Source organism: Carcharodon carcharias, chromosome 7 (assembly GCF_017639515.1).
Source record: "Carcharodon carcharias isolate sCarCar2 chromosome 7, sCarCar2.pri, whole genome shotgun sequence".
NCBI lineage: Eukaryota > Metazoa > Chordata > Chondrichthyes > Lamniformes > Lamnidae > Carcharodon > Carcharodon carcharias.
The window spans coordinates 170,555,380-170,577,101 of record NC_054473.1 but is presented as its reverse complement, the minus strand read 5'-3'; the positions used below and the strand labels follow the sequence as shown (position 1 = coordinate 170,577,101).

The 21,722-nt window shown below is 44.5% G+C and overlaps 1 protein-coding gene across 1 annotated transcript in view; it reads left to right on the top strand.

Moving 5' to 3' along the window:
• Positions 1 to 21,722, top strand: part of LOC121280396 (uncharacterized phosphotransferase YvkC-like) — an 81,993-nt gene that overhangs the window by 49,623 nt on the left and 10,648 nt on the right. Inside the window, exons 18-20 of the mRNA XM_041192348.1 lie at positions 6,248 to 6,339; positions 16,193 to 16,329; positions 20,057 to 20,236. Coding sequence (XP_041048282.1) covers positions 6,248 to 6,339; positions 16,193 to 16,329; positions 20,057 to 20,236 — 409 coding nt within the window. The remainder of the gene's footprint in view (positions 1 to 6,247; positions 6,340 to 16,192; positions 16,330 to 20,056; positions 20,237 to 21,722) is intronic.

Below are 21,722 nucleotides of genomic sequence, written 5' to 3'. Positions count from 1 at the left end.
AAAATGATCCATTTATTCACGACTTTGTTTCCTATTATAAAAGCAAAATACTGCGTTTGCTTGAAATCTGAAACAAAAACAAAAATACCTGGAAAAACTCAGCATGTCTGACAACATCCACAGAGAGGAATACAGTTGACGTTTCGAGTCCGTATGACCCTTAATCAGAATGAAGGAAATAGAGAAATCCATATTTCACCTCATTTCTCTATTTACTTAGTTCTGATGAAGACTCACGCGGACTCGAAATGTCAACTGTATTCCTCTCCGCAGATGCTGTCAGACCTGCTGAGTTTTTCCAGGTACTTTTGGTTGGTTTCCTGTTAGTTAGCTCACGGTCTATCCATGCCATATCAACCCTAACACCACGAGCTCTTATCTTGTGTAGTAATATTTTATGTGGCGCCTTATCAAATGCCTCTTGGAATTCAAGTATGCTATATCTACCATTTCCCCTTTAAGTACTTTGTTTGGTACTTCCTCAATGAACTCTGTCAAAGAATTTGTCAAACGTTATTTCCCTTTCACAAAGTTGGGCTGAGTCTGCCAGGATGTATTATAATGTTCTAAATGTCCTGCTACTACTTCCTTAATAGTGGACTCTAGCATTTCTTCCAATAACAGATGTTAGACTGACGGACCCATGGTTTCCTGCTTTCATGACTCCCTCCTTTCTTGAATAGGAGTGTTACGCCTGCAGTTTTCCAATCTGCTGGGACCTTCCAGTATCAAGGGAATTTTGGAAGATTACAATTAATGCATTGCTGCCTCTGCAACTACTTTTTTTTAAGCCCCTAGGTTGTAGACCATCAGGTCCAAGGGAGTTGTCAACATTTAGTCCCATTAAGATAAAAGCAAAGAACTGCGAATACTGGAAATCCAAAAAAAAATAAAAATACCTGGAAAAACTCAGCAGGTCTGGCAGCATCTGTGGAGAGGAACACAGTTAATGTTTCGAGTCCGTATGACTCTTCAACAGAACTAAGTAAAAATAGACGAGAGGTGAAATATAAGCTGGTTTAAGGGGGGGAGGGGTGGGACAAGTAGAGCTGGATAGAGGGCCAGTGATAGGTGGAGCTAGCCAAAAGATGTCATAGACAAAAGGACAAAGAGGTGTTGAAGGTGGTGATATTATCTAAGGAATGTGCTAATTAAGGGTAGAAAGCAGGACAAACAAGGTACAGATAGCCCTAGTGGGAGTGGGGGTGAAGGAATTGAAATAGGCTAAAAGGTAGAGATAAAACAATGCTTGGAAATACATTTAAAAATAATGGAAATAGGTGGGAAAAGAAAAATCTCTTCTGACTAGGCACTTTATAGCATTCCAGACTGAATATTGAGTTCAACAATTTTATATCATGAACTCTCTCCTCCATCCCCATCCCCTTTCCGATCCCCCCTTTTTTTCCCCAATAATTTATATAGATTTTTCTTTTCCCAGCTATTTCCATTATTTTTAAATGTATTTCCAAGCATTGTTTTATCTCTACCTTTTAGCCTATTTCGATTCCTTCACCCCCACTCCCACTAGGGCTATCTGTACCTTGCTTGTCCTGCTTTCTACCCTTAATTAGCACATTCCTTAGATAATATCACCACCTTCAACACCACTTTGTCCTTTTATCTATAACATCTTTTGATTATCTCCACCTATCACTGGCCCTCTATCCAGCTCTACTTGTCCCACCTCCCCCCCCTTAAACCAGCTTTTATTTCACCTCTCTTCTATTTTTACTTAGTTCTGTTGAAGAGTCATACAGACTCGAAATGCTAACTGTGTTCCTCTCCGCAGATGCTGCCAGACCTGCTGAGTTTTCCCAGGTATTTTTATTTTTATTTTAGTCCCATTAGTTTTTCTCATACTTTTTCTCTAGTAATCGTGATTGTTTTATGTTCCTCCCATTTTCCATCACCCCGCCTTTCCCACCTTTCTACTATTCTTGGGATGCACTTTTTGTCTTCTATCATGAAGACAGGTATAATATACTTGCTCAAAGTCTCTGCCATTTCCTTGCTTCCCATTATTAATTCCCCAGTTTCAACCTCTAAGGGACCAATGCTCACTTTAGCTATCTTTTCCTTTGTAGGAGCCTTTAGTGTCTGTTCTTTATTTCTTATTATTTTTCTCTCATACTCCAATTCTTCTCTCTTTATTTTTTTTTTGCTGGCTTATAAAATTTTTCCAACTCATCTTTGCAGCATTGTTTGTCTTTTCTTTCTATTCTTAACTTATTTAGTTAGCCACGCATATTGCATCCTTCTCACAGAGCATTCCTTTTTCAATGCAATATATCTTTGCTGAGAGTTATGAAACATGTCTTTAAATATCTGCCACTGATTTTTTTTGGAATCCTTCATGGTTTGTGGGTGGGTATGACTAGGCCAGTGTTTATTGCCCATCCCTAAGTGCCCTTGAGAAGGTGATAGTGAGCTGCCTTCTTGAACCGCTGCTGTCCATGTGGTGTAGGTACATTCACAGAGCTGTTAGAGAAGGAGTTCCAGGATTTTGATCCAGCGACAGTGAAGGAATGGCACTACAGTTCCAAGTCAGGATGGTGAGTGGCTTGGAGGGGAACTTCCAGGTGGTGGTGTTCCCATTTGTCTGCTGCCCATGTCCTTCTAGACGGTAGCTGTCATGGGTTTGAAAGGTGATGTCCAAGGATCCTTGGTGAGTTTCCGTAATAAGTCTTGAAAATGGTACACACTGCTGCCACTGTGCATCAGTGGTGAAGGGAGTGAATGTCTGTTGATGATGTGCCAATCAAGCAGGCTGCTTTGTCCTGGATGGTGTCAAGCTTCTTGAGTGTTGTTGGAGCTGCACTCATCCAGGCAAGTGGAGAATATTCCATCAGACTCCTGACTTGTGCCTGGTAGATTGTGGGCAGGCTTTGGGGAGTCAGGAGGGGAGCTACTCAACACAGGATTCCTAGCCTCTAGCCTGCTCTTGTAGCCACAGTTTTTATATGGCTAGTCCAGTTCAGTTTCTGGTCAATGGCAACCCCCAGGATGTTGATAGTGGGGAATTCAGTGATGGTAATGACACTGAATGTCAAGCAGGCGATGGTTAGATTCTATCTTGTTGGAGATGTTCATTGCCTGGTACTTGTGTGGCATGCATGTTATTTGCCCCTTGTCAGTCCAAGCCTGCATATTGTCCAGGTCTTGCTGTATTTAGATATGGACGGTGTCAGTATCTGAGGATTTGCGATTGGTGTTGAACAATTTGTGGAATCATCAGCGAACATTCCCACTTCTGACCTTATGATGGATGTAAGGTCATTGATGAAGCAGCTGAAGATTCTCTACTGTCTTATCTTTTAACCTATTTCCCAATCCACTTTAGCCAGCTGTCTTCATACTCTTATACTTGCCTTCATTTAAGTTCAAGACACCAGTTTCAGACCCACTTATCACACCCTCAAACTGAATGTGGAATCCTACCATTGTTATGATCACTCCTACCTCCTACCTCGAGAGTCCTTTACTATGAGATCATTAATTAATCATGTCTCATTACACATTACCAGGACTAAAATAACCTGTTCCCTGTTTGGTTCCAGAATGAATCATTCAAAAAAAACTGCCCCAAATACACTCCATGAGCTCATCCTCCAGGCTACCTTTTCCAATAGGGTTTGTCCAATCTATATGAAAAATAAAATTGACCATATCTTTCTTACAAGCCCCCATTATTTCTTGATTTACACTCTGTCCTATAGTGTAGCTACTGATAGGGAGCTTATAAACTACTCCCAACAGTGACTTATTTCCTTTGCTGTTTCTTACCTTCACCCAAACTAATTCTATATCCTGACCTTCCAAACCAAGATAATTTCTCACTACTATACTGATGTTATTCTTTATTAATAGAGCTTCCCCACCTCCTTTTTCCTTTCTTCCTGTCCATCCAAAATATCAAACACCTTGAATATTTAGGTCCCCAGCCGTGATCATTTTGCAGCCGCATCTCTGCAATGGCTATCAAATTGTACTCATTTATTTCTATTTGTGCTATCAATTCATCATGATTGATATTTCCAATTACAATTCCATTATGTACTGAAAGCTTTTCAAAAAATAAATGGAAGTCTCAGCATAATATTTTAACTGGGAGAAGCAATGCTATTTAGATGCTGACTTTATTTTTCAGCTTTAATGGCAGAAATTCACAATTTATTAATTTTGACCATGTAAATGTGACAGCTTGAGTTGCGACGGTGAAATGGGATAACAACAACCTTCAGTTGCAATTTAAAATTTGTTGTCTGAAATGTTGTTGGGTTTTTTTTTGGTTGTCACCTCTGTGGGCAAATGAGATTTTTGGAGAACTTTCACTGTGCCCATTTTTCCAAGCAATTCACTCCTTGGAATACTGGATATCCCAAAACAAATCCCTCTTTGTACTATTTGGACAAAGTCAAAGAGGAGGAAGAATGGAGAGTCAGCAGGGCTTAGGAGGTGTGTATTACCTGTCCAATCACATATACAGGTAATGATGGATTTACCTGGACATGTCTACAAAACTATGTACGAAAGGGCATCAAGGGAAATTTAAACCTAACTCCCTATGCGACAGGTTGGAACATTGGTTTACACTCTACTGAATATTTCTCTTCATTGTGTTCAATGGAAAATATAATTGTATGGGCTGTAAAAAATAGTGCATGGCCAGGCAGAATGTACTCTGAGTCTGCTGCTCTTGGCCAACACCTGGAAAGAGTGGTACTCAGGTACATCTGCACTGTTATCTACTGTCCCATCTAGACTGGGCATCAATTTCAGGTGCAGATTACTTTGGGCCAGGACTTTTCCTATGGCGGGCGGGCTGGGCGGAAGCCGATCATCACCCGCGATTGACTCTGCGCCGCCATTTTACGCAGGCGGGCCAATTAAGGCCGGCCTAGCGTAATACGTGGCCGGTAGTGCTCAGCGCTATCTGTGCGGGTGGGGGGAGGAGGGAGAGTCGGGGCCAGCACGAAAGAACGCAGCAATCACCCTGCCTCAGGGAGATTGAATGAATATTAAAATAATTAAAGAATTGAGTTAAAAATATATTTAAACATGTCTCTTCGTGTGACTGTGCCACATGAGTGTGGACATGTTTTTATATTTATGAAAATTAAATTAATTTATTTAATAAAAGCTTTAGGAAACCTCACCCTGCTCATGGATGAGGTTTCCTGAAAAACGCAAAGGCCGCTTGGACTTACCACCTGCCCGCCAACCTTAAGGACGGGCAGCGTTCTCAAGTGGCTCAATTGATTTCTTAACAGCCTTAATAGGCCGTTTACATTTCAGTGGGCGCGCAGCCGACTCCGGCGCATAACCGCCAAATGAAATATCGTGATGCACGCGATAACACCGGGACGCATCACGTGTTATTTTACACGTTGGCGTGTCGGGCCCATCCTCACACGCTGACCAGAAATTTCTGCCCTTGAGTTTCACAGTGGTGTGACCGACTCGAAAAAAGACTTCCCTGCAGTGGTGTAACAGGTGGCCTTAACAAGTTGAGAGTCGGAATTCTGCCTCACAGTAGATGGAAGTCATGCCCTCGAGAGCTGCCAGACAACCTGATTGACCAGCAGCTCTTGCAGTCCCAGCAGCATCACAACTCAGTAGTGTGCGCTACGAGGATTGTCATATAGGTAAGTTGGGCCTTTTTGGGCCGGGCTGGATCATGCACCCTAGGAAGGGGCATGACGGGCTGGGAGGGAGGGTTTTGGAGGCCAGGCAGGGAGGCACAAAGTGGGAGTACGATCTCTCTGGGAATGCCCCCAATGTGTACAGGGGACCTCCAAAGGAGGTACCCCCTTCTTTCCTGCCTTTTCACCAACATTGCTAAAAAAAGCGACCCTCCCACTCTTGCCTATTTCTACTGCCCAGCATATTATGCGAGTGCAGGCAGATTGAGGTCCTTAAGTGGCCACATACAGGCCTCTATAGGCCTAAGGACAGTTGTGCTAGAGGGTGCCTTACCTATCTCGTGTATTATCAGGATAGGGTTCTGTATGAGCAAGAAGGTGGTGGGCTAGCAACCTGTCATATTTTGTGCACCCCCCCACCATTAAAAACACGCCCAGCCCTGGGGAGGGGGGTGGTATTGGCATAAGATCCAGCCTTACAATTTTAAAGGGTTATTCCGTAGCTTCAACAGTCATTTTATGGTAGTAATTACTTTAGATTTGTGATGGAAAGAAGTTGGTTATTATATAAAGAATTCACTCACCAAATATTAATATTTCAGGGATTTCTGCCAGACAAGGACTTGCTTTTCTTCCTGACCCACTCAGAAATTGGAAAACTGCTTCTACATAGATCACCTGCTTTAATCTCCAGGTATGGAGCACACAGTTGTCTAATGACATACTGTTTATAAAGGAATTGAAATTAAAAAGCCACAGTATTTAGAGTTTTCGTGGGAGTAGCCTTTAAAATCTGTTAAATAATCAGAAAAAATATCAGGGCTTATTTGTCTTTTGTCTCTCAGTGGATATTACTTGGATTTTAGGTGGGAGTGGGTAATGGTGCACAGAACATCACAATATATGGGAAAGGCTGCATGGACCAATGTGTCTTTTCCTGGCTACCACTATTTGAATGTTCATCCAATTAAGTGTGAATTTAATTCATTAACAAAAGTAATTTATAATGGATCTTTTATTAGTTAACAAAATTGAAAGTTATTCAGCGAGTTAGAATTTCTACAGCAAATCTCCCAATATCGCACCATAACTTCAGAGAAAATCCAAAAGAAATGGTCAGAATCACCGTTTTTGCTGGTTTTCCCAAACATTCTACCAATCTTCTGTTGATATTATAGGGGTGGAGAGAAGGTGAGTTGAGAGAAACCTTGCAGAAATTCAAGGTGACGATTTTTAAAGTAATATTAACCCAATTTGAACCAGCACAAAAGATCAGAGAACTTTAAACGTGCCTTAGGGCCAGAAGCATTTAGGTTTGTGTTTTCTGCCGTATTTAAGGCTGTTTCAAGATTCAGTTCACCCCTGGGTAAGGTCCATGCCCACAAGACGGGTCATGCTTCCTGGTTGCACAATTCCGCTGATGGCAGTGGTTTGGGAAGGCAATTCAAATTTCATTCATTTTCTTTGGCACCCAGATACTAATAGGCACATTTAGAAAGTATTTTTCTAAATCAAAAAGCTTTTAACTCATTTGAGTTCACTGTTGGCTCGTTCTTTCCTTACCCCTTTTAACAGATCCACACAACCAGTGACTGTAATATATTTGATAATTCAATTCATTTATTACTGACAAAACATTAATCTCAAACACCCTAACCAATCACAAAGAATAGTGTGTGCCAGCTCTGCATCCAATTTAACAACTTCTCCAAGCCTCCCAGGGTGTTTTCCCTTCTATTTTCTCCTGCTAAGTTAAACATATCATCTGTCTTGTACCGTTTTTGGTTATGGTTCTCTTCCTGCTGAATGCAGCTCTTAACTCATGTTTTAAAACACTCATGTATTTCAAATAGTTTACCAAACATGGAGGAGAGGTCTCATTTCTCATCCTTTTCACACCAGACTGTTATTTTCCCTAAACCAACCTCTGATATACATAGAAACACAAAATGCTTGAAATGTTCAGTAGGTCAGACAGCATCTGTGGAGAGAATCAGTGTTGACAAACTGGATTTTCCCAACTGGGCTGAAGTGCATCGGGCTGGCTTTAAATATGGAAAGCGGGACCCAAAACCAGGATTCCCACTCCCATTTGTAATGCCGGCAATTTTCAGCGATGTGGAATAAGGGGGTGGCGCAGGGGCCCTGCATGCTGATGTCCTGTTATTTGCGGCATCATTGTGGAAGTGGGAATTTCAAACCTTCTGCAATTTTGATGGAGTTGGGCCATTTTGTTAGGCATCATGAATTACACCAGCACAGAGATGTTATGAACCATTGGTGAACAATGATTTGGAGGCGGGAAGCGTATGAAAGTTAAGTACTAAAGCTATTGCCTATTTCACATGTCATAATGAAACACTGTAGCATGAGTTATTTTTGTTTTTGATACAATGAGTGATGATTGAACTTTGTTTTGAAAGGTAAGTAAGCATTAAATGCATTAGAAGCAGTTCAGTGCTTCACTAGACTAATACCAGGAATGGGTGGGTTGTTTTATGAAGAAAGGCTGGGCAGGTTAGGCTTGTATCCACTGGAATTTAGAAGAGTAAGAGGCGACTTAATTGAAGCCTTTAAGATCCTGATTGCTCTTGACAGGGTGGATGTGGATCGGATGTTTCCTCTTGTGGGAGAATCTAGAATTAGGGGTCACTGTTCAAAAATAAGGGGTTGCTTATTTAAGACAGAGATGAAGAGAATTTTTTTCTCTCAGAGGGTAGTGAGTCTTTGGAACTCTCTTCCCCAAAAGGCGGTGGAAGCAGAGTCTTTGAATATTTTTAAGGCAGAGCTAGATAGATTCTTGATTAACAAGGGGGTGAAAAGTTGTTGGGGGGAGATAGGAATGTGAGTTAAGGTTACATTCAGATCAGCCATGACTTTATTGGATGGCGGAGCTGGCTCAAGGGGCCGAGTGGCCTACTCCTGTTCCTAATTCGTATGTTCAAAGAAACATAGAAAATAGGAGCAGGAGTAGGCCATTCGGCCCTTCGAGCATGCTCCGCCATTCATTATGATCATGGCTGATCATCCAATTCAATAGCCTACTCCTGCTTTCTCCTCATACCCTTTGATCCCTTTCACCCCAAGAGCTATATCTAACTCCTTCTTGAAAACATACGTTTTAGCCTCAACTACTTTCTGTGGTAGCGAATTCCACAGGCTCACCAGAATCTGGGTGAAGAAATTTCTCCTCATCTCAGTCCTAAATGGTCTTCCCCATATCCTCAGACTGTGACCCCTGGTTCTGGACTCCCCCACCATCGGGAACATCCTCCCTACATCTACCCTATCTAGTCCTGCTAGAATTTTATAGGTTTCTATGAGATCCCCCCTCGTTCTTCTGAACTCCAGCATATATTATCCTAGCCGACTCAATCTCTCCTCATATGTCAGTCCTGCCAACCCAGGAATCAGTCTGGTAAGCCTTCCCTGCACTCCCTCTATTGCAAGAACATCCTTCCTCAGATAAGGAGACCAAAACTGCACACAATGGCCCTGTATAATTGCAGCAAGACATCCCTGCTCCTGTACTCAAATCCTCTCGCTATGAAGGCCAACATACCATTTGCCTTCTTTGCCACCTGCTGCACCTGCATGCTTACCTTCTGCGACTGGTTCAAATTGGACTCGAAACATTAACTCTGTTTTTATCTCCACAGATGCTGTTAGACCTGCTGAGTTTTTCCCGCATTTTGTTTTTGTTTCAGATTTCCAGCATCCGCAGTATTTTACTTTTATCATATGTTCACGTATTAAATAATGTGGTTGCCAGGTTGTCAGCTCTGACATTGTTATGACCAAGTGACAAGGGGTCAAATGGCTCCACTCTTTTCCCACTCTTTGTTTGATCGTATCAGGGTTTTTTTCTGTAAGTGTTTAACTGTTTATGCATTATGATCATAAAATAATCAATCGGACAGGTTTTCTTGAGGTTACAACGGAAGAGGTTAGTTTTATTATATTTACACCAAACTGGATAAAATAATAAAATACGCACCAACTTTCACACACATATATACAGTCAGAGGGCCCGCACTCACACAAATACTGCAGAGAGTCGATGCTGAGATGAAATAAGGACAAGCAGTTGAAGCTGTTGAGCCTTGGCATAAGGGAGAGGGACTTTCACATTCTTCAGGAGTTTACTGTCTCTGGTGCAATTTGGAATTCATAGTGACGCAAATTAGAGCAGCCATTTTTTGGCTGTGATTTTGGTTGTGATTTCCAGTCGTCCCTTTTAGTCTGTTGTTTTAAGAAGTCTGTTCTTAAAAGTTCAAGTCCAAGTTTCCAGCTGGTGGTCAAGGGTCTTGTTCCCCCACTGCTGACAGTGGCTGGCAGGGGAATCACCTCGTAGGGAGACTGAAAATCAAAAAAGAAGTTGTGGGGGTGGGTGGTGGGGGCACAGGTAGCCACCCTCCCGCCCCTATGCCCTTTCTTCTGGCCCTCTTCCCCCGCTGCCAGCAACCCCTTCCCCTCAGCCCCCATCCCATCCTTATTCACCTTTGGCCTGGGGTCTCTCAGCGATGCTCGGCCTCTGGTGCATGCATAACTGACAGCTGCCACTGCTCCCGCTGGTGCTGACAACAATGGAGAGCTGCCAGCCTCTGATTGGTCAGCAGCTCTCGGAGTGAGGGGGTGGGGGTGGTGGCAGGATTTCCACCCCAAGTGTCCTTAATCCTGTGGCAGGCCCTCCACTGGTCAGCAAAGTGCCAGATGGGTATTTAATTCCAGCTGCCTTCCCTCACTGGAGGCCACATGGGGCCTCCTGCTGGTTAAATTCTGATCATTAAGCCTGCTCTCTTTGTCGATGCTGCCCAATCAGCTGAACATTTCCAGCAATTTCTCTTTTCATCTCAGATTTCCAGCATCTGCATTTTTTTTAGTTGTTCTGATATAAACAGTCCTCTCATGTCACCTATCTCTTAACAGTTTTGACAAGGGCCCTTGAGAGCATGATGAAAACAAAGTATTTCCGTATTATAGTTCTGTCTCCATTAAAAAAAGAAACACAAAGTAAAAAACAAGCTGATATTCTTACATACATCATTGAGAAGATTAAATAGCTCAGTATGTTAATTGAAGTTATTTTCAGTGAACTTAAATCAGATTACACGCAGATGAAGGACTGGATATCCTGCTTTAAAATGCTTATCTTTGGTGATTTACCCAATTTCAGCTCGATTAATAAAACTACACCAGGCTACCATGCTTAGATATATCAAGGGATACTTTTTAATGGGAAAAAATAAAATACTTATGGTTTGAATTTTACCCTTGGTGGGCGCACGCAATCGGCAGGCCCGGGACCAGTCAGGAAACAGGCCCCTGACTGCGATCGGCCCAAGACTGCGATTTCACGCTGGCAGGCCAATTAAGGTCTGCCTAGCGTGAAACGCGTCTTCCCAGTGGACGGGAAGGGCTGGGGGGCCTGTCAGCTGTTGGGTCCAATAGCGGCCTGGCGGGTGGTTTAAAAATGGCAGAGACAGCTCCTTGAAGGCTGCTGGAGAAGAATCATACATTCTGCGTTCTGGAGAGTGAAGCTATGGCCTCAACAGTGGCTGGAGACACCAGGCGGGAGGACAGATTGGGTGGGTCATTCAGCCCACCCCCCCATTTTTCGGACGAGTGCCTCGCGGTGCTCTTGAAGGAGGTGGCTGCGAGGAGGGGCGCCATCGTTCCCAGAGATGGAAGGAGGAAGCCACTGCATCAGACAAAAAGAACTTGAAAGGAGGTGGCAGCCGAGGTCAACAGCCACGACATTGTGCAGCGCACATAAGTGCAGTGTCGCAAAAGCTTCAATGATCTGCTGGGCTCGGTAAGGGCGAATACTGTGTTGACATGGATCAGTGTGGAGAAGTGTTAAGGGCTGGCCGTCCCCCTGTGGAGCTCTGGAGTGTTTGAGTGCCAACTGACAACGACGCTGGAGCTGGCCAAAGGGGTGAGCCACGGCTGCTTGGACCGAGTGCCTTGCGGCTCGAGGGGCACGACTCAGATCTATCCTGCCAGGTGCTCCTCAGGTGGGGTTGGCCAGGCTGCAATGGCACTGCAGGTAGAGAGTGGACTAATCAATGCTCCTCTGTGTTTCAGGAGGAGATGAGCCATAACCACATTGAGAGGTCAAGGATAGGTGGAGGCCCTGCAAACTTCCTAATCACAGAGTGCAGAAGAGGCCCTTCGGCCCATCAAGTCTGCACCAACATGTGAGAAACACCTGACCTACCTACCTAATCCCATTTACCAGCATCTGACCCATAGCCTTGAATGTTATGACGTGCCAAGTGTTCATCCAGGTACTTTTTAAAGGATGTGAGGCAACCCGCCTCCACCACCCTCCCAGGCAGTGCATTCCAGACTGTCACCACCCTCTGGGTAAAAAAAGTTTTTCCTCACATCCCCCCTAAACCTCCTGCCCCTCACCTTGAACTTATGTCCCCTTGTGACTGACCCTTCAACTAAGGGGAACAGCTGCTCCCTATCCACCCTGTCCATGCCACTCATAATCTTGTACACCTCGATCAGGTCACCCCTCAGTCTTCTCTGCTCCAACAAAAACAACCCAAGTCTATCTAACCTCTCTTCACAACTTAAATGTTTCATCCCATGCAACATCCTGGTGAATCTCCACTGCAACCCCTCCACTGCACATCCTTCCTATAATGTGGCGACCAGAACTGCACACTGTACTCCAGCTGTGGCCTCACCAAGGTTCTATACAACTCCAACATGACCTCCCTACTTTTGTAACCTATGCCTCAATTGATAAAGGCAAGTGTCCCATATGCCTTTTTCACCACCCCACTTCGCCTTCAGAGGTCTATGGACACACACACCAAGGTCCCTTTGTTCCTCAGAACTTCCTAGTGTCATGCCATTCATTAAATACTTCCTTGTCAAATTACTCCTTCCAAAGTGTATCACCTCACACTTTTCAGGGTTAAGTTCCATCTGCCACTTATCTGCCCATTTGACCATCTCGTCTATATCTTCCTGTAGCTCAAGACACTCAACCTCACTATTAACCACCAGATTGACCAGATTTGAGCAGAATGCCTTGGAGCTGGAGAGCTGCCACGCGCCTCGTTCAGGCCAGTCATGGAGAGGCAGGGGTGTCAGATGAAGGTAAGAGTTTTGGATGGTGCAAACATTCTTGTGTAGTCTCATCATTGATGGGAGCCTCAAAACCGGAGTCCTCAATGATCATTGTTAGATGATGGCACCATGATGCAGATCTCCATTGTCTCACCAGGGTGCCTGGCATACACAGTGACAGTGTGATGACTTAAACTAATGATATGTTATTGTTCTCCCTTAGATTCTCCAGCAGCACTCATTCACAGGACCCTGAAGAGCCACCACTGAAGCCAGAGGACCGCTGGGCTTCAGATCCACCTATATCACACCCACTCTCTGAACCAAGCACCAGCATAGATACCAGCACCTTGGTGGGCACTAGATCTTCAGCTAAAATGTCAGTGCACAGTGGTGAGGGCACTTCACACTCGCTTGAGGTGCAGGCGGAGGCAGAGAGTGCCCAAGGCGCTAGCAGTCGGAGGACTGCTGGAGACCAGGACGATGCTGAGTTGAAGGTGGATGATGAGCCTCTGGAGTCGTCCATTAGGCGGCAGATGCTGGATGTCCAGCACGATGTGCGGGAGAATATGGCAGAGATCCATGAGGGTATGCCACGGTCTTTGTTGTGGAGGAGTCCATGCAGAGCATAAGCACTCCATTGACCCTCATAGCCGAGCGCACTGCCTCCTCCATTAAGAAAGTGGCAACTCCCATGGAGAGGCAGCTCCAGGGACAGAATCAGGGGTTGCTCTCTGACCTGCAAGCCCTCACGCCCTCAGGTGGTCAGTGCCAGTGTGGGAGATCGATGAGGCACCCAGTATCCCAGCTAGGTGACCATCCATCAATGGCAAGCAGAGAAGTCTAGAACAGCCTCATGTTGGTGCACAAGCCGCTTGTCGTCTCTGCGGGCTCCTCTCAGGGCACTCTGGATGATAGCAACAACTCCTCTGCCCGACTGCCAGCGACCGTGGCATCTGATGAGGCTGCAATGATTGGGGAGATGCCAGCTGGGGCACTGGCCATTCCCTCCCAGGCAGGGTCAGCACAGGCAGGACTGGCTAGAGGACAACTGCCAAGATCATCAAGGCCAACAAGACAACAGAGTCAGCAGGCTGCCTCCAATGCTGGTGCCAACGAGGAGGTAGGGTGGTGGTGGTGGGCACCGAGACACAGCACTTGTAAACATAAGTTTAAGGCACCATGAGCACAAGAGGGACTGGTCAAGTGTGATCTTCTGTTCTGTAATATTTTGTTTAGATGTTTGCTGGTGTGGAAATGAATACCAGAGATGATAATGTTAATTTGTTTTGTTTGTGAAAGTTACATAAATTTTTCTTTTGTTGTAATGACCTGAGTATGCTTCACTTTTTTTGGTGTGGGGTACGCCAGTAATTAATGCTGAACATAAGTGGCTCTGAACTTCATTGCACAGGCACTCAGTGGACTTTGGCTTCAAATGAAAGAGTCATTTCACACCACCTGGATGGAGGCAGCAGTCCTGGCATGAGGTGGAAGCAGATCTTTGGCAGCCTAGTTGAAGGCGTCTCTGGTCTCCCTGCCTCCCTGGAGATTACCGAGATCTGCCTCCATGCCCTCAGCGTTCCCTTAACCGTTCTCCTCTTCTGACTCATTATTACATTCATCGTCTGTGGCCTGTGGAGCTGCCTCAAGATCCTTTTCCTCCAGTGGGTCCCCCCTTGTCAGTGCCAGATTGTGGAGAGCACAGCATGGAATCACTATCAGTGACACCCACTATTGTAGTGCACTCCCTGGATAGTCCAGGCATCAGAAGCACATCTTCAGAAGGCCTATGGTCCTCTCTGTCACTGCCCTTGTGGAGACATGACTCCTAGTGTAACGTTGCTCTGCCTCTGTGGCGAACAGGTGTAATAACCACCTTTTCAATGGATAGTCCATGTCACCCAGAAGCCATCCATCCAGTCGGGCTGGAGCACTGAATAGCCTCAGCGCATGGGAGTTTCTGAGGATATAAGTGTCATGGGAGCTGCTAGGGTATCTTGCACAGACTTGCAGAATCTGCATCTTGTGGTCACAAACTATCTGGAAGTTCATCAAGTGGAAGCCCTTCCTGTTGATGAAAGCACCCGGCTGACCCGCTGGCACCTTGATGGCCACGTTCGTGCATTCGATTGCACCCTGGATGCGGGGAAACCCAGCTATCGCTGCAAACCCTCTGGCTCACTCAGCTGGCTGGCCTCGTCTGTATGGAAATGAATAAATGTCATCACCCACCTGAACAGAACTTCTGTCACCGGTTTGATGCACTGTGGACAGCTGATTGGGACACTGCACAAAGATCCCCCACTGACCCCTGGAAAGTGGGGGAAAGATCCGGAGGCACTGAAGTTGAAGGCCACTGTGACCTTCAGAGCCACTGGCATGGAGTTTCTACCCACACAGTTGGAGATGATCTCTGACCCTATGACCTCGCAAATGGAGGTCACAATCTCCCTGGAGAGATGGAGCCTCCTTCAGCATTGGACCTTGGACATATTGCGGTAGATGCATCACTGCCAGTATACTCTGGCAGCACGATAGTGGCATCTTCTTCGGCCCCTTCCACCTTGGACTACCTGCTGGCCCTGTGCCCCTTGTGCCTGCGCCTCTCATCCCATAGGTCCCTCCCCTGGAAGTTACACTGGGACATTTGGCCTCCTCTCCCTTCTGCCCCTCTCTTCCTCCTCAGAGGAGGTGCCTCCAGTGGAGAGCATAATCCCCATTACCAGGGTTACAGAAGGTTGTCTGATACCTGGTAGGGTCCACATGGTCTGAATCCTCCGGGGGGCATGGAGACACCAATGAGTCCTGAAATGAAGCCTGGAAATGCTAAGAGCAAAGCTCAGAACAGAGATGAAGCTGTCAAATTCAAATAAGCAACCAGCAGCAAACTATCTCCTAAACTCTTCACTATTCACAATGGCAATGCTGCTGACCCTTATTATCCCACCCTTGGAAGAGGTTTTGCAAATTGTGGGCTGCCTGCCTGCCCATTTTGCCCATGCAGCAAGCAGAAAATTATGCGGGCAACGTAAAATCTGGATCAATTGAGTTTTTAACAGCCCTAAGTGACCTTTTAATTGATGGCGGGCTCGGTTCCGACACCCGTGCGCGCCTGCCGACCTGAAGATTGTGCTCACCTGATCGTCTTCTCGTGTGATTTTACGCCCGATCGGGTCGGGCGAGGTGTAAAATTCTACCCTATGTTCTATTATGCTGCCCAATTATGTAAGCTCATGGTAGATTTCACATTTGCGATTATCTAAATGAATTATAAGGAAACTCAAACTGTAACCTAACTAGCACAAATTTAAAAGTATTTTGACCACAATTTCTTTATGTCATTTATGATTTATGAAATGGAAGGGTTTATACATAGTATCAACTTTCTGGAAAAGCAAATCAGATCCCATATTAATGCAGGTTGTTGCCCATTAACATCTCAATGATTTATACAGAGCTCAGCGTCGAAAAAGACTGCTGGGAAAGCAAATGATTTTAACATTTATGGAGATGAACAATGGCAAGCCTATTCCTATTGACCACAATCAGAGTGGAACCACTGGCAACCAAGTAACAGGTCTCACACTGACAGGTAAGCAGATATTACTGAATATGGTGAAAGGTGTAAGTACTATAGAAGCTTCCTATTAGAGAAGGAAGAAATTGAAGGACAAAACTGAGATCAGTAAGCAATTGGAAATGCATGGAAGAACATCCGTCATGGATCTGTTCAGTGAAAGTCATGATTAACAGACAAAGGGATGCAACAGATGGAATGCCAATGAACTTTCGGATGAAAATTAATAACATTCATAGGAACATAAGGTAGAGCAGTAAGAGTAGGCCACTTGGCCCTTTGAGCCTACCCTGCCATTCAACATTCTTATAAGACACAAGTTTGCAACTTTTAAAAGTAGCAGCATGGATAGAAAGTTGGTTGACAGATGAGAAACAGAAATTTATATGTGCAGTTTGGAAATCCAATAATAGATTGTAGAAAGCTTCAAAATCATGTTCACCAAGTGCTCTTTTCATTGCTGTTTTCAGTGTATACAAGCAATTTAAATTTGGATTTCAGGAAAACAATCTCAAAATTAGCTGATAACACAAAATAGAAGGTTTGGAAAATGTTGAGGACTATTAAAGACTTCAGGGAGGTAGGAACAAGCTATTAAAATCGTAGGCAGGTAATAGATTGAATATTGTGTAGTTAAGTGTAAGGTGATACGAAAAATAATGAATTTGAGTTTACATTTGATGGAAAGGCATCAAAGAATAACCTATAAAATCAAATACATAGTTCTCTAATAACCCAAATACAGATAGCAAAAAACATGTTCAAGTCAAAAGAATGTTGCCTTTTATAAATAGAGATTTAGAGTTCAAGATTAAAGAAGTAGCAGGGATATCCCTGGGTATGTCCTGTTCCTCCAACAGAACAGATCTACCAGACATAATAGTACAATGTTTTACAGTCGAGAAGGAGTGGACCTGGGAGTCCTCAATCATGACCCCAGACCCCCAAGGACATCAGGTGAAACAGGGACAAGGAATCCTCCACAACAAAAACAGAATTACCTGGAAAACTCAGCAGGTCTGGCAGCATCGGCGGAGAAGAAAAGAGTTGACGTTTCGAGTCCTCATGACCCTTCAACAGAATGGGAATCCTCCTGATTACTATCTGTTGCCTCACTCAGCTGATGAATTAATACACCTTCATTTTGGATGCCACTTGGAAGAAGTGCTAAGGGTGGCAAGGGTACAGAATATACTCTAGGTTGGGAGGCTTCAATGTCCATCGTCAAGAGTAGCTCAGCAGCATCACTAATGTCCGAGCTGGCCAAGTCCTAAAGGACATAACTGCTGGTCTGGGACTGTGGTGTAGTAATGAGAATTAACATGAGGGAAAAACTTACTTCAGTATCCTCACCAATCTACCTGTTGCAAATCCAACTGTTCATGAAATTATTGGTAGGAGTGATCATTGCATTATCCTTGTGGAGGCAAAGTTCTGTCTTCATACTGTGGCACCCTCTATTGTTTTGTGTGGTACTACCACAATGCTAAAATGGAACAGATTCAAAATAGATTTAGAAGTCCAAAACTGAGCATCTATAAGGTGCTGCAGGCCATTTGCCATATCCTATCACAATCTGCATCCTCATGACCTGGCATTTCCCTCACTCTACCATTACCATCAAGCCAGAGGACCAACCCAAGTTTTAAGAAGCATGTAAGAGAGTATGTCAGGAGCAGCACCAGACATATCTAAAATGAGGTGCCAACCTGGTGAAGCTATAACACAGTTCAACATACATGCTGAACAACAAAAGAAGCTTGATATAGACCAAGATCACAGATCCCACACCTAACAGATCAGATCAAAGCTCTGAAGTCCTGCCACATCCAGTCGTGAATGGCAGTGGACAATTAAACAACTAATAGGAGGAGGCTCCATGAACCTGACAATCCTCAATGATGGCAGAGCCCATCCCATAAGCACAAAAGACAAGACAGAAATGTTCGCAACAATCTTCAGTCAGAAGTGCCGAGCGATGAGTGTCTCACCTAACTCATCTTCTCCTAAGATATCCAACATCACAGAAGCTGGTCTTCAGCCAATTCAGCTGACTCTATGTGATATCAAGAAAAGTCTGAATGCAATGCAATGCAAGAAAGGCTACGGACCCTGGCAACACCCCGTTTTAGTACTGAAGACTGGTGCTCCAGAACAAGCCGCACCTCTAGCCAAATGCAGCTACAACACTGAAAAGCACCCAACAAAGTAGTTCACAAAAAGCAGGACAAATCCAATCCAGCCAATTTGTCCCCATCAGTCAACTCCTGATCATAGTGAAGTGATGGAAGGTGTTAATGACAGGGCTATCAAGCAGACTGTACCAATTACCTGCTCACTGATGTTCAGTTTGGGATATGATACTTGTTCCAAATCTCATTATAACCTTGGTCCAAATATGAACAAAACAGTTGAATGCCAGAAATGAGAAGGGAATGATTACCCTTAACATCAACGCAGTATTTGACAAAGTATGGCATCAAGGAGCCCTAGCAACATTGAAGTTAATGGGAATCAAGGAGGAAGCTCTCCACTGGCTGGAGTCATAGCACAAAGGAAGATAATTGTGGTTGTTGGAACCCAATCATCTTGCCTCAGGACATCGTCGCAGGAGTTCCTCATGGCAGTGACCAAGGCCCAACCATCTTCTGCTACTTCAGCAATGATACAGAATGATCTGGTAAACATACAAGCTGGAGTTGATATGTCGAAAATAACATTTGTGATACACAAATACCAAACAATAACCATCTCCAACAAGAGAGAGCCTAACTACCTCTACTTGACATTCAATGGCATTACCATTTCCGAATCTCTCATTATCAGCATCTTGGGGGTTACCATTTACCAGAAATGTAACTGAACCAGCTATACAAATACTGTAGCTACAAGAGCAGGTCAGAGGTTGGATTTTCTGCAAGAGGATCATCTCCTGACTCCCCAAAGCCTTTCCACCATCTACAAGGTGCAAGTCTGCTGTGTGCTGGAATACACCCCACTTACCCGGATGAGTGCAGCTCCAGCAACACTCAAGAACACTGCTATCTAGGACAAAGCAGCCCGCTTGATTGACACACAATCCACTACCTTAAATGTTAAATCTCTCCACCAGCGAGCGCCGTGACTACAGTTTGTACAATCTACAACATGCAATGCAGTAACACACCAATGCTTCTTTGACAACACCTCCAAAACCTGAACACCTTCTGCCTCAAAGGATAAGTGCTCAGGTGTATGGGAACTCCACCATCTACAAGTTTCTGTCCAAATCCCACACCATTTTGACTTGGAACCGTATCACCATTCCTTTACTGTCACTGGGTCAAACTTCTGGAACTGCCTGCTGAACAGCTCTCTGGGTGTATCATCACCATATAGACTGGAGTGGTTGAAGAAGGCAGCTGACCACAACCTTCTCAAGAACATTTCAGGATGGGCAATAAATGCTGGCTTTGTCGGTGGTGCCCACACACCATGCCATGAATAAAAGAAAAGAAAAAAATGCTGACAGGATCAGGATGTTTTCTTACAAATGCAAGAGTGGCCAGGAGCATGAGCCATTTTCCCTCATCTCCAGTAAATGGCTCCTGGCTTTTCCCTTTAACATTTAAGTTTTAAATTTTCTGTTCAGTCCTTTTAAAACCAGAATGATTAGCTTAAAATGCTTACATTAGTCTGAGAAACTTTGCACCTAGGAGGGAAGATCTGCAGATACCAAAGTCTAAAATTATTTTTGTTACAGGTATGATAGTGAGCCAAGGGGTTGTGAAGGGAACGGCACGTGTTGTGAAAACAATTCTGGAGGCTGACTGCATCCTTCAGGGGGACATTTTAATTGTTATAAACACAGACATTGGCTGGAGCCCATACTTCCCCTTGTTAGGAGGACTGGTCACTGAAGTTGGAGGATTAATATCACACGGTAAGAAGCTTAAACGAAGCTTTATTCAGTAGTTAAGACAAAAGTAAATTGCTCTTCATGAATTGAAAAAGTGAAAATGGACACGAAGGCCTGAATTTTCGCTCCCAAGGGCAGAATCGGGAAAAGTCCCTACTCCGCAAACCGGTGCGGGGGGGTGGGGGTGGTGTGTGTGTTTGTGTAAGGTGTTAACTGGAGTTGGGCTCACTGACCCCAGAAACAGTGTGCGGGTAGTCACAGAGACTGCCGGGTGTGGAGGTGGGCTGTCTGAAAGGCTGGCCTCGGCACTTGGCACTTTGTCATAGCTGTAAAGAAAACCAAAAAACAACCCTCCAGTTTCACCCGTCACACCCTCTCACCCCTCACACATTCCATTTTATTCCATTTCATGTCATGCCCCCACCCACCCATGGCCCCTCATACCTTCCATATCAACCTATCAGACTGCACCCACCCCCATGGCCCTTTATAGCCCCTATGCCAATTTATTGCCAACTCATGTCGCCACCCACCACCCTTCGCCCTAATACCCTCCATGCCAACTCACTTAGTCTCCACTATGGGCAAAGCTCAGGACTGATGTTAAGATGAAATAAAACAGTTATGTGTTTATTGATGACTTCACTATTTAAAAAACATTCTTATTGAGAAAAATCCATTCACCATATTTAAATCCGTAAACTACTTAATCCCTTATAAAAACAAGCATTTGTGCCCATAGCCCTACATCTAAGACTGTCTAACTTTTTTATAATCACTTGGAACTGTCAATTAAACTGTGCATTGACAAGCACCCCACTGTGATAATAGCAGGTTGTGGAATCATGCATGCAGCACAAATCCTAAAATTATAACCCTTAGGCTTATGTCACCAGAGAGAGAAATAGCAAGCACTGAATTGTTTAAAACAGCAGACTTTTTTTTATTTAGAGACCAGCTTGATAGTTCCAATGCCTTGTCAGCTCCAATGAGTTTGTCCACTTTTTCTGCACATTCAGGTATATTTTTAACAATCTCAAAGGGCACGTGGCCACTCTCAAAGAGCACGTGACCTCTCACAAAGGTGTTCCTGTATCTATCCAGAAGTGCCACTTACTTCTATAAAAGGGTATCCTACTTCTCCAAGAACTTCAGTAATTTTAGACAGTTTCTTGAAAAGCGTAAAGCCCACAAGTTGTGTTTTAGACATCCAAGTAACGATAATTGCATCCGTTTGAGGGCAGCTACACTTTTACACGTGCAGCTGCCTCCATGAACCACGCACGTGCGAGGCGGAGAGTAACGTGGATAGCACCTATAGAGAGGTGGTCACACCGCAGGCTCAGAGTCCACGGGCAGGAAGGGAATGGGTGACCACCAGGCAAAGCAACAGGATTAGGCAGGCAGTGCAGGAATCTCCTGTTGCTATTCCCCTGCAAAACAGATATACCACTTTGGAATCTGTTGTGGGGAAATGGCCTCTCAGGAGAAAGCAGCAATAGCCAAATTC